This window comes from Xenopus tropicalis, chromosome 10 (genome assembly GCF_000004195.4).
Source record: "Xenopus tropicalis strain Nigerian chromosome 10, UCB_Xtro_10.0, whole genome shotgun sequence".
NCBI classification, from domain to species: Eukaryota; Metazoa; Chordata; class Amphibia; order Anura; family Pipidae; genus Xenopus; species Xenopus tropicalis.
The window spans coordinates 7,085,220-7,103,366 of record NC_030686.2 but is presented as its reverse complement, the minus strand read 5'-3'; the positions used below and the strand labels follow the sequence as shown (position 1 = coordinate 7,103,366).

The 18,147-nt window shown below is 42.8% G+C and overlaps 1 protein-coding gene across 6 annotated transcripts in view; it reads right to left on the bottom strand.

Annotated features, from left to right (window-relative positions):
* The window catches only part of znf385c (zinc finger protein 385C), a 139,284-nt gene that overhangs the window by 35,633 nt on the left and 85,504 nt on the right, over positions 1-18,147 (bottom strand). Inside the window, exons 1-2 of one of the 6 annotated variants that reach the window (XM_031894167.1) lie at positions 3,904-4,246; positions 94-710 (exon numbers count right to left, since the gene is read on the bottom strand). In XM_031894167.1, coding sequence (XP_031750027.1) covers positions 94-663 — 570 coding nt within the window. In that variant the 5' untranslated portion in view covers positions 664-710; positions 3,904-4,246. 6 annotated transcript variants of the gene reach the window in all.

Sequence of the window (18,147 nt, the reverse complement as noted above, 5' to 3'; positions counted from 1 at the left end):
CATCATTTGCTAGAGTAAGTTGGCCAAGGAACTACTAAAGAAACCTGATGGTGTGTGTTGTTGGGCAGCGATGGCTGTGCCGAGGGTACACACCTGCATTTCTCTCACACTGCTTGGGTGGTAATACTCATTGTGCTCGGAAGACAGCAATGCCTCGCATAGATTGAACTTCTGCAGCTCCAACAGAGAACACAGCTTCCCGCTGGAGATACCCTCCTTAGCCATAGAGTAGACGGTGGTCAAGATAGCTATCTTGGACGGGTCCATTTCAGCCTTGATGACGGACTTCATCTCTTGATGAAACTGTAATTCCATTGCCAGTTGCTCGCTGTTGACGGCCAGCGCCTGCCTATGGGCGCCAGATGTCACGTGACGCAGAAGAGCATGGCGCTGAAAGTTATCGGTGCCGACAGTGAAGGCATTCTCGGCTTTACCGTGTTTGTTCTTGACCAAGGCCTGCCGGCACTCTATGCAGAACATTAGCTTGCGCTCATAGTCAAACTCCAGCCATGTGAACTCTTCCTTCCAGTGCTCATTGAAGTACCTCTTACATTTTTTATTTGAGTTAGAGGTCTCCCCTGCCGGCTTCTTTCCAGGGGTGACTATGGTTCCGCCGCTGCCCGTGCTGAAATCAAACATTATGGGAGGGCTGAGACTTTCCATGCTGCATTAGACCGAGTAAGGAGGTCTATTAGAGCGTCACGGCTGTACTGGTGAAAGAGACAGGGGGAAAGATATCAGGGATCATGACAGACTTTGAACACTAGGTTGTGAAGGACATTTCTGGCATTAAAGGATGCGGGGCATTAGCAGTTATTACCTAATATTCTCTGATATCATTTCATTGAAGTGGACAGCAAATTCAGGGACATGTCTAATCAATACATGTTGCAGGGCAGCAGTGACGGTATTTTAACTAAACGCCCATCTGTTCAGCCCGGCTGGCTGGATTTTCTAGATCTACAGTGTATGTGAATTTTACATTTTCAAGTGATCTGGTCATCGTAGCCTAAAGGCGCCCATACATGTGAAGATCCACTCGCTTGGCGAGTTGCCAAGCGAGCGGATCTTCTCCCGATATCCCGACCTACGGGTGGGCGATATCGGGGAAAATGAAGGCTAATTCGATCTTTTGGCTCTGGGGCCAAGCGATCAAATTATATTGGCGGCAATGGGGAAGTCGGTGCAGGGGCCGCATCAACGAGCCGATGCGGTCCCCGATCCGACTAAATCTTTTAACCTGCCCGATCGATATCTGCCCGATTTCAGGCCAGATATCGGTCGGACATGCCCCTCGTTCCTGCCCCTACATGGGCCGATTAGGGACCGATATCGGCAGCTACAATCGGCATGTGTATGGCCACCTTAAGGGAAGGCAGCCCTATGGGGTCTAGACTAAAGTTGGCCAGTGTATCGGGCACTCATACAACAGGCCTGTCTGAATTGCTGTGATGCAAATGTTTGGCCTTAGGTTGGTCTAACGATCTCTCAGGGTGGCCAGATTGTGGGCAGCTTGGAACAAGTGACATAAATATACAGGTATGGGACCTGTTATCCAGAATGCTCGGGAACTGGGGTTTTCAGGATAAGGGATCTTTCTGTAATTTGGATCTCCGTAAAATATAATTTAAACATGAAATAAACCCAATAGGGCTGTTCTGCCCCCAATAAGGGGTAATTATATCTTAGTTGGGATCAAGTACAGGTACTGTTTTATTATTACAGAGAAAAGGGAATCATTTAACCATGAAATAAACCCAATAGGGCTGTTCTGCCCCCAATAAGGGGTAATTATATCTTAGTTGGGATCAAGTACAGGTACTGTTTTATTATTACAGAGAAAAGGGAATCATTTAACCATTAAATAAACCCAATAGGGCTGTTCTGCCCCAATAAGGGGTAATTATATCTTAGTTGGGATCAAGTACAGGTACTGTTTTATTATTACAGAGAAAAGGGAATCATTTAACCATGAAATAAACCCAATAGGGCTGTTCTGCCCCAATAAGGGGTAATTATATCTTAGTTGGGATCAAGTACAGGTACTGTTTTATTATTACAGAGAAAAGGGAATCATTTAACCATGAAATAAACCCAATAGGGCTGTTCTGCCCCCAATAAGGGGTAATTATATCTTAGTTGGGATCAAGTACAGGTACTGTTTTATTATTACAGAGAAATAATTTTTTAAAATAAAAATGTAATTATTTATTTAAAATGAAGTATATGGGAGTTGGCCTTCCCATGGTTTTCTGGATAGCAGATCCTAAACTTGTACTTTAATGCTGTTTTCCACATCAACCAAATGATATTTTGGATCTAGAGTGGCACGCGACAAAAGTAACTTTTATTTTTCGATAGTTGAAAGCTGTGTGAGTATATAAATAAGGGTATAAGATCTGTTATCAGGAAACCCATTATTCAAAAAGCTCCGAATTACGGGAAGGCCGTCTCCTATAGACTCCATTATAGTCAAATAATTCCCGTTTTTAAAAATGATTCCCTTTTCTCTGTAATAATAAAACAGTACCTGTACTTGATCCCAACTAAGATATAATTACCCCTTATTGGGGCAGAACAGTCCTATTGGGTTTATTTCATGGTTAAATGATTCCCTTTTCTCTGTAATAATAAAACAGTACCTGTACTTGATCCCAACTAAGATATAATTACCCCTTATTGGGGCAGAACAGCCCTATTGGGTTTATTTAATGGTTAAATGATTCCCTTTTCTCTGTAATAATAAAACAGTACCTGTACTTGATCCCAACTAAGATATAATTACCCCTTATTGGGGCAGAACAGCCCTATTGGGTTTATTTAATGGTTAAATGATTCCCTTTTCTCTGTAATAATAAAACAGTACCTGTACTTGATCCCAACTAAGATATAATTACCCCTTATTGGGGCAGAACAGCCCTATTGGGTTTATTTAATGGTTAAATGATTCCCTTTTCTCTGTAATAATAAAACAGTACCTGTACTTGATCCCAACTAAGATATAATTACCCCTTATTGGGGGCAGAACAGCCCTATTGGCTTTATTTAATGGTTAAATGATTCCCTTTTCTCTGTAATAATAAAACAGTACCTGTACTTGATCCCAACTAAGATATAATTACCCCTTATTGGGGGCAGAACAGCCCTATTGGGTTTATTTCATGGTTAAATGATTCCCTTTTCTCTGTAATAATAAAACAGTACCTGTACTTGATCCCAACTAAGATATAATTACCCCTTATTGGGGGCAGAACAGTCCTATTGGCTTTATTTAATGATTTGTAATAGACTTATAGTACAGAGATCAAAATTACGGAAAGACCCCTTATCTGTAAAATCCCAGGTTCTGAGCATTCTGGATAACAGCTCCCATACCTGTATATATATTAAGATTTGGATATTTTCCTAATATTTTCACCTAGAGGAGATTCTACAAATTCCTTTACACTAAACGCACAGCTTCTTCCATTCAGCCACTTGCATGTGTCTGTATATAAATAATATAACAATATATAAATGTATACGCCAAACAGTAACAGAGCGCTACGATACAGACTACGCCAGATGCAAAGCCCCAGACTCGTCGCTGAGCTACAACCCCCTGCGTCTCCCTTGCCCGCTGCGGCTGGGAGTTGTAGTTCTGCGGCCGGCAGAGGGCCGATGTGGGCTTATCCCGGGCCGCTGTGTATACACGCGACAGAGCACACTTATTATGGACCTAGGCAAACTTTGTACGCGCCACTCTTTGGATCAGAGACAGAACAAACAGCGGAGCAGGGGAAGGAATCAGACGACAGACAATGAGTTTAGGAGCAGCTGAAAACCACACAGGAGAGGGTTAAAGGAGGAGGGTTCTGCCATCCCGAGAAAGAAAGAAAGACGGCCACGCGTGTTCATACGTACCCTGAATGAGGTGATGGAGCTTATATTAACTTTTCAGGCTGCTGTACCAGAACCTCCCCGGGCACTCTCCTGCCTCCCCCTCTTTTGCCTCCTTTGTGTTCAGTCACACAAAGAGCTGCTCCCCCCCCATACACTCCCCTGGCACAGGGCTTGCACTCTAATCCTCTGCTTCTACACCCACTGCCCGGTGTAAAGGGCACCCTGTGCTTTCTGAAATATTAGTGGCAACGTCCATCAGCTTTGGGCAAAAAAAGCTTTGTAGGCAGCAGCCGCAGAGAGACATGGAGAGCTGGAAGCAGCCATGATGCGTGTGTGCCTGGGAATGTGTGTGGCAATGCTGCAGTGGCACCGCCGCCCTCTAGTGGCCGGAGTGGCTCTCCCCCTGTGCCCGGCACTGTGTGTATATACACAACAACAACACAAGACTTGGCTGCCAGTCGCAGGCACGTGACCCAGCTCTGTGAATCACAATCTATGTATAGGCGGCAGGGAAGCACCGAAGAGTCACAATGTGCCCTTTATTTGTAACCCTTTCTTCATTGGGTCCCACATGTTCCAAAGAAATATTACTGTTTACTGTGAATATAGCTCTGGTTTCATAATGAACATATTACAGACATATTACCAATAAAGAAAAACCTTTCACATAGTAACTACAGGTATGGGATTCATTATCCGGAAACCCGTTATCCAGAAAGTTTCGAATTATAAAAAGGCCAACTCCCATTATAATTAGGGATGCTTGAAATCCAGGATTCAGTTACTTGATCCCAACTAAGATATAATTACCCCTTATTGGGGCAGAACAGCCCTATTGGGTTTATTTCATGGTTAAATGATTCCCTTTTCTCTGTAATAATAAAACAGTACCTGTACTTGATCCCAACTAAGATATAATTACCCCTTATTGGGGCAGAACAGCCCTATTGGGTTTATTTCATGGTTAAATGATTCCCTTTTCTCTTTAATAATAAAACAGTACCTGTACTTGGTCCCAACTAAGATATAATTACCCCTTATTGGGGGCAGAACAGCCCTATTGGGTTTATTTAATGGTTAAATGATTCCCTTTTCTCTTTAATAATAAAACAGTACCTGTACTTGATCCCAACTAAGATATAATTACCCCTTATTGGGGCAGAACAGCCCTATTGGGTTTATTTCATGGTTAAATGATTCCCTTTTCTCTGTAATAATAAAACAGTACCTGTACTTGATCCCAACTAAGATATAATTACCCCTTATTGGGGGCAGAACAGTCCTATTGGGTTTATTTCATGGTTAAATGATTCCCTTTTCTCTGTAATAATAAAACAGTACCTGTACTTGATCCCAACTAAGATATAATTACCCCTTATTGGGGCAGAACAGCCCTATTGGGTTTATTTAATGGTTAAATGATTCCCTTTTCTCTGTAATAATAAAACAGTACCTGTACTTGATCCCAACTAAGATATAATTACCCCTTATTGGGGCAGAACAGCCCTATTGGGTTTATTTAATGGTTAAATGATTCCCTTTTCTCTGTAATAATAAAACAGTACCTGTACTTGATCCCAACTAAGATATAATTACCCCTTATTGGGGCAGAACAGCCCTATTGGGTTTATTTCATGGTTAAATGATTCCCTTTTCTCTGTAATAATAAAACAGTACCTGTACTTGATCCCAACTAAGATATAATTACCCCTTATTGGGGCAGAACAGCCCTATTGGGTTTATTTAATGGTTAAATGATTCCCTTTTCTCTGTAATAATAAAACAGTACCTGTACTTGATCCCAACTAAGATATAATTACCCCTTATTGGGGCAGAACAGCCCTATTGGGTTTATTTAATGGTTAAATGATTCCCTTTTCTCTGTAATAATAAAACAGTACCTGTACTTGATCCCAACTAAGATATAATTACCCCTTATTGGGGGCAGAACAGCCCTATTGGGTTTATTTAATGGTTAAATGATTCCCTTTTCTCTGTAATAATAAAACAGTACCTGTACTTGATCCCAACTAAGATATAATTACCCCTTATTGGGGCAGAACAGCCCTATTGGGTTTATTTCATGGTTAAATGATTCCCTTTTCTCTGTAATAATAAAACAGTACCTGTACTTGATCCCAACTAAGATATAATTACCCCTTATTGGGGCAGAACAGTCCTATTGGGTTTATTTCATGGTTAAATGATTCCCTTTTCTCTGTAATAATAAAACAGTACCTGTACTTGATCCCAACTAAGATATAATTACCCCTTATTGGGGGTAGAACAGCCCTATTGGGTTTATTTAATGGTTAAATGGTTTCTTTAGTAGACAAGGCACGGAGATCCAAATTACCCCTCATCCGGAAACCCCTGGTCCTGAGCATTCTGGATAACAGGTCCCATGCCCAGTGCGGGATTTCTTGCAAAGGCGCCCAGAGACCAGACCCAAAAGCTTTTTATGTATGGGGGCCCGGCATGACCAAGTTACGCTGCTGCTGGTGAGAGAGGGGGCAGAACGGTGTCTGTTGGGGGGAGGCCAGGCTGAATATTTACTTGACTGATACCCGGGGAGAATCCATATTTACTCAGAAGCCACACCTGGAGGCCAATGGATGACATAAGATTTGGGGTGCAGGCACATTTGCTGCCCTGGCTAACTGACCCAATGTTGGACCTCAAAGGGGAACTTGAACCCAAAAAAGTCTAGGGTCCCCACCTTTTTATGTGGCTAAGCCCGGGCTGTGGGGCGGGGCATGATGTCACTGGGCAGTGATGTCATGTGGGCGGGGCTATGGCATGACCATCGGCCACTGGCTAATCCCCATGTCAAACTGAAAGAGTCCTGCCCGGTTTCTAAATTGGGGAAACCGGACAGGTGGCAACCCTAGTCCCATTCAAGACAAATTATCTGTAACACTATATATATATATTTTTGTTTTATTTATTCAGCATCCATAAGGTATAATTAACATTGGCAGGTACAGCGGAGTGCTCAATACAATTATTGACTTCCCCATTGAAAGTGTCTATAAACATTCCCTTAGGAAGGAATGGGATCTGCCGGCCTAAAGGTAACAAATGAAACCAGTAACAGTAAGCCAATAGCCATGGGCAATCCTGTGCCCACCCCCACCCCAGGGGCCCTCACACCCCCCAAGGGGCCAGGGCCATGCCATAGCCCCCCACAAGAGTACCCGCTCCAGGGGCCCTCACACCCCCCCAAGGGGCCCTGCCACAGCCCCCATTGAGAGCCCCCGCCCCAGGGGCCCTCACACCCCCCACAAGAGTACCCGCCCCAGGGGCCCTCACACCCCCCCAAGGGGCCCTGCCACAGCCCCCAACAAGAGCCCCCGCCCCAGGGGCCCTCACACCCCCCAAGGGGCCCTGCCACAGCCCCCCTCAGAGGAGAGAAATCAGCGGCCTGGGAAAGTGTAGGTGGGGATCAGGTCTGGGCTGGCGGGGCCCACCGGGGCCCGGAACTAGCGGTAGGTGAAAAAGGCACGTGCCTAGCAGCCCCCCCCCCCCCATTGCGCCCTAGGCATGTGCCTCTTCTGCCTACCCCTAGTTCCGGCCCTGCCCACACCCCTCCACAGGAGAGAGATCTTTGGGCGGGGGAGCGCCACGGGGATTGGGTCTGGGTCAGCAGGGACCACCGGGTTTTTTCCCAGTGCCCCCCTCAGCCCAGTCCGACCCAGGCATTTTCATTTGTTCACACTTTTTTCAAATCAGGTCTTATCGTAAGTGACTAGATATTCGCGGTTTTCATGGAAATGAGTTTATTGCTGTTTTCAAAAATCTCTATCCCCATATGTAATAAAAGGCACTAAGTTTGCCCAGGAGCAGTAACCCATAGCAACCTATAAGATGTCTGCTTTTAAACAGGTGACCAGTAAACCACTAAAATCGGAATGTTGATAAATCCGCCTCTTACTGTAATAATATCTTCTAGATTCATAATATCAATAACAGAAATCAATAAAGAAACTGTATTTATAGTTCAGAAAACCACAGTAATACTTTGGGGCCAATGGAGAAACCCATCTCCTCTGTGGATATATATATATATATTTCTATATATTTATTTTTATTGTATATTTATTAATTTTATTTATATTTACTGTCATCCTAAAGCTCAATAATACCCCTGTTTTTTCTTATTATAGATTTTGTAAGAGGCCAATCGGATATAAAGCTCTAATACAGGGGTAGATATACAGAAACGAGTGTGCCGCGCTGTACGCAGCAGCCGGCCAATGTTGGCGCATTAATTACGTTGTTTCGGCATGTACTTTCCAGCCCCATAGGACTTGCTGAGGGTGAAACAGTTTTGCCCCAAGCAATTGTTTAATTTGGAGTTTGACCCCAATATGGCGAGAAGGATTTTGTCTCCAACAGCCTGGGGGGAAACAATGACATTTACAATAACCTTTTGCTGCGCGGTAATGAAATCCAAATTAAGAATTCGCCCAGGAAATACCCACATAATAAGAATAAAAAGGAGCTCCGTGAAGTAGGGACGGATTCTGTTCTGGCTCAGAATGGCTGGAGAGCAGCATACGGCATGAAGAATAGAGTGCATGCTCTTGGGCCCATCACAGATCAATGTAAGTGACAGAGCCCGCAGAGTAGGGAAGTTGTGAGATGCGGGAGAATTTGGGTTGTTATGTGAGGAACTCACAATGGATTAGGTTCCGACTGCTGATATCCCACATCAGCGCTGACATTTGCTAGAGGGAAAGGCAGAACTGTCAGACTGTCAGGTTTGGTCGGAGTAAGGGAGGGAGGGGGGGCTTGAACATTAAAAGGGCAGAACAAATGACGAGAGTAACAACAGAAAGGGTGAGTAGATATATTCAGGGTGCTGAGGTGCTACAAGCAGAGACAGGCCCTAGGGATTCAGCAGATCAAAAGCGGAGAGGAGATGAAATAATATTAATCTAAGAATGTACATATACAAACAGAATATATACTGTGTTATCCAGAATGCTTGGAACCTGGGGTTTTCTGAATAAGGGGTCTTTTTCGTAATTTAGATCTTTGTACCTTAAGTCCGCTAAAAAAAAAATCATTTAAACAAGAAAAAAAACCAACAGCACTGTTCTGCCCCCAATAAGGGGTAATTATATCTTAGTTGGGATCAAGTACAGGTACTGTTTTATTATTACAGAGAAAAGGGAATCATTTAACCATTAAATAAACCCAATAGGGCTGTTCTGCCCCCAATAAGGGGTAATTATATCTTAGTTGGGATCAAGTACAGGTACTGTTTTATTATTACAGAGAAAAGGGAATCATTTAACCATGAAATAAACCCAATAGGGCTGTTCTGCCCCCAATAAGGGGTAATTATATCTTAGTTGGGATCAAGTACAGGTACTGTTTTATTATTACAGAGAAAAGGGAATCATTTAACCATTAAATAAACCCAATAGGGCTGTTCTGCCCCCAATAAGGGGTAATTATATCTATATAGCCTATGATTAAGTACGCACGCGCACGAAACGCATTAGGCGTTTTGTTTTTAAATGGATCAATAAAGACCTGCTTTTAGCGAAACTTCTTTGTCCGGAGCGCTTGGAGTTCTCTCTCTTTTGCGTACACATTGGATTGTTGATGCAGTCCTGGGTCCAATGATGCCTATGCACACCTCTTTAATTCAACAGTTTAGCCCTAGGGCCAAACGATCTAATTACCCCAACAGAAGAAGATCTGCTTGTTTGGTGACCTTGCCAAAGAAGTATATCTTACTGAGTATGGCCAACTAAAGGTGCCCATACACGGGCCGATTGTAGCTGCTGATATGGGTCCCTTAGAAAGATTTGGCAGCTAATCGGCCCATGTATGGGCACTACCGATGGGCCTGCCCGACCAACATCTGGCCTGAAATCGGGCAGATCTCGATCGGGCAGGTTTAAAAATTTAGTTGGATCGGGGACCGCATTGGCTCGTTGATGTGGTCTCCGAACCGACTGCGCCCATTACCGGCGTACTAATTCGATCGTTTGGCCCCAGGGCCAAAAGACTAAATTAGCCTAAATTCACCCAATATCGCCCACACAAGGTGGAGATATCAGGAGAAGATCCGCTCAATTGGCGACCTTGCCAAGCGAGTGGATCTTAACGTGTATGGCCACCTTTAGTGTCAACTTTGTTAACATAACAGAGACCCCTTATCTGGATGACAGATATAACGCCTATGTTTTATACATTTGTATATAGTATGAACATGTCAATAATTACACAATGAGCAATTCCTATTTCCCTGTATCCTGGCACGAGTACATATTAGCATTCTTAGCAAGTGGGTAGAAAGAACGGCTACAAGGCCCAATATTGTGGCAACCTTCCATGCACAATACTGAGAAATCCCCAGAGACACCCTGGCACCCAGTGCTGCCATTTTTAGCGCCGGGGGCACAGGGTAATAATGAGTCTGAGGTCACAAATGGATGGGAATGAAGGCTTCCTGCACTGTAGTCTTGCCCAGCCTCCTCCGTACACTCCATTTCCCACATAAAATAACGCAAATTAAACAATTTCCTCCGCTCCTTCCGAAGGAAATAACAGTGTCTGTGTGTGTTTGGGTTCTGTGTATTCACTGAGCCCCTACTAACCGACGGCAATGGGAAAGTGCTTACAGCGTAGCCAGGGATGGTGCTGCGCCTGAATCATTTACCGACTGCGGTTTAATTTCTCTGCTAATTATGGGAATTTGTATATGTGGATTCACAGCAGAATCAATTAAAGGGGGAGCACCGTAGCCGGAGCGCTGCCATGTTTGTGGCTATGTGATTTTGCAGCAAAAGGGGGGCAAGAGAGCGCGGCGTAGGGGCAGAATAGCTACCAGCCTAGAGACCCCCATCGCTGTGCCCTAGGCGGTGCCTCTTTGGCCTTATCTCTAGTTCCGGACCTCGATTCCATTATAAGAAAATAACTCACATTTTTAAAAATGATTCCCTTTTCTCTGTAACAATAAAACAGTACCTGTACTTGATCCCAACTAAGATATAATTACCCCTTATTGGGGGCAGAACAGCCCTATTGGGTTTATTTCATGGTTAAATGATTCCCTTTTCTCTGTAATAATAAAACAGTACCTGTACTTGATCCCAACTAAGATATAATTACCCCTTATTGGGGCAGAACAGCCCTATTGGGTTTATTTCATGGTTAAATGATTCCCTTTTCTCTGTAATAATAAAACAGTACCTGTACTTGATCCCAACTAAGATATAATTACCCCTTATTGGGGGCAGAACAGCCCTATTGGGTTTATTTCATGGTTAAATGATTCCCTTTTCTCTGTAATAATAAAACAGTACCTGTACTTGATCCCAACTAAGATATAATTACCCCTTATTGGGGCAAAACAGCCCTATTGGGTTTATTTAATGGTTAAATGATTCCTTTTTCTCTGTAATAATAAAACAGTACCTGTACTTGATCCCAACTAAGATATAATTACCCCTTATTGGGGCAAAACAGCCCTATTGGGTTTATTTAATGGTTAAATGATTCCCTTTTCTCTGTAATAATAAAACAGTACACCTACTTAGTGCCTGAACTGGTGCATTTTTTCTGGATAATACAAAAGTGATGATGATAATAATAATAATACTAATACAACTACAGTGTAGTACTAATAATATACATTAATTAAACCCAAAAGGATTCTTTTGCATCCAATAATGATTATTTATAGCTTAGTTGGGATCAAGTACAGGTACTGTTTTATTATTACAGAGAAAAGGGAATCATTTAACCATTAAATAAACCCAATAGGGCTGTTCTGCCCCAATAAGGGGTAATTATATCTTAGTTGGGATCAAGTACAGGTACTGTTTTATTATTACAGAGAAAAGGGAATCATTTAACCATGAAATAAACCCAATAGGACTGTTCTGCCCCCAATAAGGGGTAATTATATCTTAGTTGGGATCAAGTACAGGTACTGTTTTATTATTACAGAGAAAAAGGAAATCAGTTTTGAAATTCTGTATTTTTTGATTAAAATGGAGTCTATGGGAGACTTTGGAGCTTTCTAGATAATTGGTTTCCGGATAAGAGATCCCATACCTGTACTAATAATATAATAACAAATAAGCATAATACTGGTATCTATGATTGCATAGTCAGTGTATACATATATATGGATATATAAGTACAGGCCCCAGTTCCCTGCATGTTCGCCGGGCATTCTGTGCTTCGTGCTACCCCCACATTACAATTCACCCCTCTTCCATCCATTTCCCATAGAAAAGCAGTTAATAAAGAGAGTTAGGGAAATGTGACAGCTTTCTCTTCAATCTAATTAGGATCAGGCCCCAAGGAAAGCACTTGCTAATGGCGAAGGGAGCAGCCGAGGCGCCGGAGCTACTGGAGCGTGAAATGAACTGAGTGTCAGCTTTGCGCTTCAGGCTCAGCCCTCCTTGCACCAATAGGGTTACGTTTTGCTCGGCCCCAGCTGATTACAGGGTCCAGACGCAGAACGGGTTAAAGGCAAATAAAAGATGACATATGTGAAAATCTCCATTCTGAGAAGCAGTCATGTCACAGATCAGCGGAGCACGAAAGTCATTTGTTTGCAGACACTGGGAATGAAGATTGTATTAAATTGTCAGAAACCCTCAGTGGGAATCACAGCAAAAAATAAAATGTACGTTACTGTGTCGCGAGCATTGATAGAAATAGCATTAGGGTCAAAGTGGCGCCTGGTATAGTAACTGAGCACAAACCTACTCATATGAATTGGCAAATGAATATTTATATTTATATTGAGGTCCATACGGCTCTGACTGACACCAACAGCACCCTATGGGGGGCCAGTAGTGTAACTGAATGTTACCGGGCCCCACAGCAAATGTAGGACCCCAAAATATTTGTATTTTAACTTATTCTACCACAATATATTGAAATTGCTTGTTAATTATAACCTTACTGGGCCCTGTACACTCCTGGGCCCCCCCACTGCAACCGCAGCCTCTGCCCCCTCTGTGTTGCTGGCATTATGCAGTCAAAGAACAGCAGGATTATATTGTGGGTTCCTTTGTATCATTCTGAGACTAAACAACTCAGGAAACACATCTTAAGCCAGTCATCTCTTATAAAGGCACACTTTACTGCTGCGCTGCAAGTTGGAGTGATATCCCCCCCCCCTCCCCCCCAGCAGCCGATCAGCAGAACAATGGGAAGGGAGCAAGATAGCAGCTCCCAGTAGGTATCAGAATAGCACTCAATAGTAAGAAATCCAAGTCCGGCTTGGGACTCCTCCAGTTACATGGGAGTAGGAGAAACAATAGGTTAGCTGAAAGCAGTTCTAATGTGTAGCGCTGGCTGAAAGCTCAGACTCAGGCACAAGGCACTGAGATGGCGCCTACACACCAATATTACAGCTACAAATACATTTGTTGGTTCAAGAATAAAAGGTTAAATGGAAGAGGGAATTATTTGCTGTGTAACAGTGTCATTTAGAAATAAAAAATACCCCCTAAATATCATGGCAGTTTCCCTTTAACTGACACATCTCTCTCTCTTTCAGTTGGTATATTTTATATACTTGATCCCAACTAAGATACAATTACCCCTTATTGGGGGCAGAACAGCCCTATTGGGTTTATTTAATGGTTAAATGATTCCCTTTTCTCTGTAATAATAAAACAGTACCTGTACTTGATCCCAACTAAGATATAATTACCCCTTATTGGGGGCAGAACAGCCCTATTGGGTTTATTTCATGGTTAAATGATTCCCTTTTCTCTGTAATAATAAAACAGTACCTGTACTTGATCCCAACTAAGATATAATTACCCCTTATTGGGGGCAGAACAGCCCTATTGGGTTTATTTCATGGTTAAATGATTCCCTTTTCTCTGTAATAATAAAACAATACCTGTACTTGATCCCAACTAAGATATAATTACCCCTTATTGGGGCAGAACAGCCCTATTGGGTTTATTTCATGGTTAAATGATTCCCTTTTCTCTGTAATAATAAAACAGTACCTGTACTTGATCCCAACTAAGATATAATTACCCCTTATAGGGGATAAAAGATCCCATACCTGTATATAGAGAAGCTGTTTTAAACCTCTGCTGTTTAATCTAATGTAAGTGAATGGGATTTCTGCTGCAAGACTTGCATTCAGCTGCCGCTCCACATGAATTATACTATTAATGGGGGATGTTTATGATGAATATTAATTACAAGGAAAATGTAAGCAAGTACCTTGGCCCTTAATTACTAGGGGTAACCATCTTTCTAGGAAAACTGGGACGCACTTGTCTATTTTTGGATGGCGAGGCTATAAACAGAGAATGTGGAGGCCTAGGGCTAAACAGCTGTGGGAAAATCATAATAAATGCTAAATATAAAATGGTAAAAGGTGTTCCCTGGGGAGTGCTGAGTGGGTTTATATTCCCTTGGCTGATGCGTTACCATTGGGGGGGGGCGACTGTGTTTGTTCTTTCCCAACGAGGGTTAAGGCCATAGCCGGAGGCAATAGAGTGGGCTGTTAGCAATGGTGACGTTATCCTTGGAGACGGCTGCTCCGTCCGCTGAGCTCAACTTTCTGCTTGGCTAAAGGCTCTAAGCCGGACAGAAGGGCTGCGAATCCTAAGCAGGAACCCGAGCGCATTCGGCATCTCTTACTCGGACATTCCGCCACATTTGTAGGGTATTTCTGTTGACACGATAAACCGTGAAAATCCTCCGTCGCCAAAATAATTAATAGAGGGCAGTCTTTAGAGTTAACATAGACAGTGATACACAAGGCTTTGGCCAACGTTAGGGTTATTGCTTCACAGACTACAAATAATATATTTTAATACTCAAATGGGGTCCAGAATATGGGGGGGGGGGTGAGTCAAAAGTTGGTTTAGAATGAAATAGAACCTTCACTTTCTATTGTGGAAGGAATTTATACTAAAAGGGTTCATGGAGCCCCACCATATACAGCTTGGCAGGGACCTCCATCCTCTTGTGTTTTTGACTCTTATCGCAACTGTATCTTTTATTTATTTCTCTTTATTGTTATACTTTGTATTTATCTATTATTATCTTAATAACCCCCTGTTTGTATTAATGTATTCTACTGTACAGCGCTGGGTACATAAGTAGCGTTTTATAAATAAAGATATACATACATACATATATATATATATATATATACGGGGATCCAATTTTGGAGAATGAGCATATAATGTCTCAGCCCTTAAAAGCTGTATGGGGGCAGCCATTTAGTTCCATTCAGTACAACTGAGACTTCTAGTTCAGCACCAGGGGGAGAAAGCGACTAATACTGGGCTTTGGGTTAGGGGGTGGGAAGTGATGTCATTTGGGGGGCAGAGCTATAACACAAGGGGCAGAGAAATGGGCAAGGTAGATAGGGCTGGTAAATAGACAGGTAATGGGAAGACTGGGCAAGGTAGATGGGACTGGTAAATAGACAGGTAATGGGTGGACTGGGCAAGGTAGATAGACAGGTAATGGGCGGACTGGGCAAGGTAGATGGGGCTGGTAAATAGACAGGTAATGGGCGGACTGGGCAAGGTAGATGGGGCTGGTAAATAGACAGGTAATGGGCGGACTGGGCAAGGTAGATGGGGCTGGTAAATAGACAGGTAATGGGCGGACTGGGCAAGGTAGATGGGGCTGGTAAATAGACAGGTAATGGGTGGACTGGGCAAGGTAGATGGGGCTGGTAAATAGACAGGTAATGGGTGGACTGGGCAAGGTAGATGGGGTTGGTAAATAGACAGGTAATGGGCGGACAGGGCAAGGTAGATAGACAGGTAATGGGCGGACTGGGCAAGGTAGATGGGGCTGGTAAATAGACAGGTAATGGGCGGACTGGGCAAGGTAGATGGGGCTGGTAAATAGACAGGTAATGGGTGGACTGGGCAAGGTAGATGGGGCTGGTAAATAGACAGGTAATGGGCGGACTGTGCAAGGTAGATAGACAGGTAATGGGCGGACTGGGCAAGGTAGATGGGGCTGGTAAATAGACAGGTAATGGGCGGACTGGACAAGGTAGATGGGGTTGGTAAATAGACAGGTAATGGGTGGACTGGGCAAGGTAGATGGGGCTGGTAAATAGACAGGTAATGGGCGGACTGGGCAAGGTAGATGGGGTTGGTAAATAGACAGGTAATGGGCAGACAGGGCAAGGTAGATAGACAGGTAATGGGCGGACTGGGCAAGGTAGATGGGGCTGGTAAATAGACAGGTAATGGGCGGACTGGACAAGGTAGATGGGGCTGGTAAATAGACAGGTAATGGGCGGACTGGGCAAGGTAGATGGGGCTGGTAAATAGACAGGTAATGGGCGGACTGTGCAAGGTAGATGGGGCTGGTAAATAGACAGGTAATGGGCGGACTGGGCAAGGTAGATGGGGCTGGTAAATAGACAGGTAATGAGCGGACTGGGCGGCGTTATACGCAGATCAAAGGTGGGCCAATAATTATAAACGGCAAGTATATTGCCAGTAAAAGTGGAAATTCACAATTTTTTTATTCCGTTCTTTCAATCAAAATATATGGAAATAGAAGAAAGGTGGTTCCTGTACATGTGTCTGGGTACATGGGTATATAGTTGTGCAGCAATGTAGGGGGACTAGGCACACAGAAATCTGAAAACCTGAATATATATTTATGGGACCCATTATCCAGAATGCACAAGTCTTTCTGTAAGTTGGATCTCCATACTTTGTCTACTCAAAACATATTTATACATTAAATAAACCCAATAGGGCTGTTCTGCCCCAATAAGGGGTAATTATATCTTAGTTGGGATCAAGTACAGGTACTGTTTTATTATTACAGAGAAAAGGGAATCATTTAACCATTAAATAAACCCAATAGGACTGTTCTGCCCCCAATAAGGGGTAATTATATCTTAGTTGGGATCAAGTACAGGTACTGTTTTATTATTACAGAGAAAAGGGAATCATTTAACCATTAAATAAACCCAATAGGGCTGTTCTGCCCCCAATAAGGGGTAATTATATCTTAGTTGGGATCAAGTACAGGTACTGTTTTATTATTACAGAGAAAAGGGAATCATTTAACCATTAAATAAACCCAATAGGACTGTTCTGCCCCCAATAAGGGGTAATTATATCTTAGTTGGGATCAAGTACAGGTACTGTTTTATTATTACAGAGAAAGGGAATCATTTAACCATGAAATAAACCCAATAGGGCTGTTCTGCCCCCAATAAGGGGTAATTATATCTTAGTTGGGATCAAGTACAGGTACTGTTTTATTATTACAGAGAAAAGGGAATCATTTAACCATTAAATAAACCCAATAGGGCTGTTCTGCCCCAATAAGGGGTAATTATATCTTAGTTGGGATCAAGTACAGGTACTGTTTTATTATTACAGACAAAAAGGAAATCATTTTGTAAAATGTGAATTATTTGCTTAACATAGAGTCTATAGGACTGGCCTTGTTTGAAGGTTTGGAGGCAGCTCTGGCTACTTATTGACAGTAATTTTTATTGTATATATGGACTTCCCAAGTCGACTGAACAACTGACATGAAGAAATGACATTGAATGCAACAAACAGGTTGGATGTATGAATGTGACACGAATTGAGGTCTGTATGTGGGGTGGTGGGAGTTGCATCATGGGATGGTCTTTCTGAGAATGCTGGGAGATAGAGAAAAGGATCTAGTCTAATCAGACATCCCTATAAATACCCCCAGCATCCTATGCGGTCTTTGCATATGGAATACAGCATAGAGGGGAGCATATCCTTGGCCTATAGGACAGTTTGCCTTTCAAAGCTGAGAGATTCATTTAGTTATAATTATACAATTCCAATCCAAATAGCACAATATTTCATGACTTTTCAAAACAAAACATGTTCACATTGTTACACATCTGTAACACCAGCATCATTACTTATAGTATAAGGTAATTACTAATGAAAACTAAGGAGATGAGCATATATATATTCATAATGCTAATGTAACACAATCTCAGGCATCCACCTTGGGCAGTGAGAGGATTGACAAGTCAATAAAAAAAAATTCCAGCCTGGTCTCCATGTCTGCCCTTGAATAATGACTTATCCACTGTATCCACCATTACTGGCAGTGCCAGCGCTTCTGGCCCAAAAGGGATTAATCAGCTCCCCTTAATTGAACTGCCGGCAAAAGAAAACATCTATCTCTGTGTGTGTTAGAGAAATATAACATTACTTGTTCAGGAAGAACATTCTCTCAGGATACCAATAATGATTTACCGTTTCCCAATTT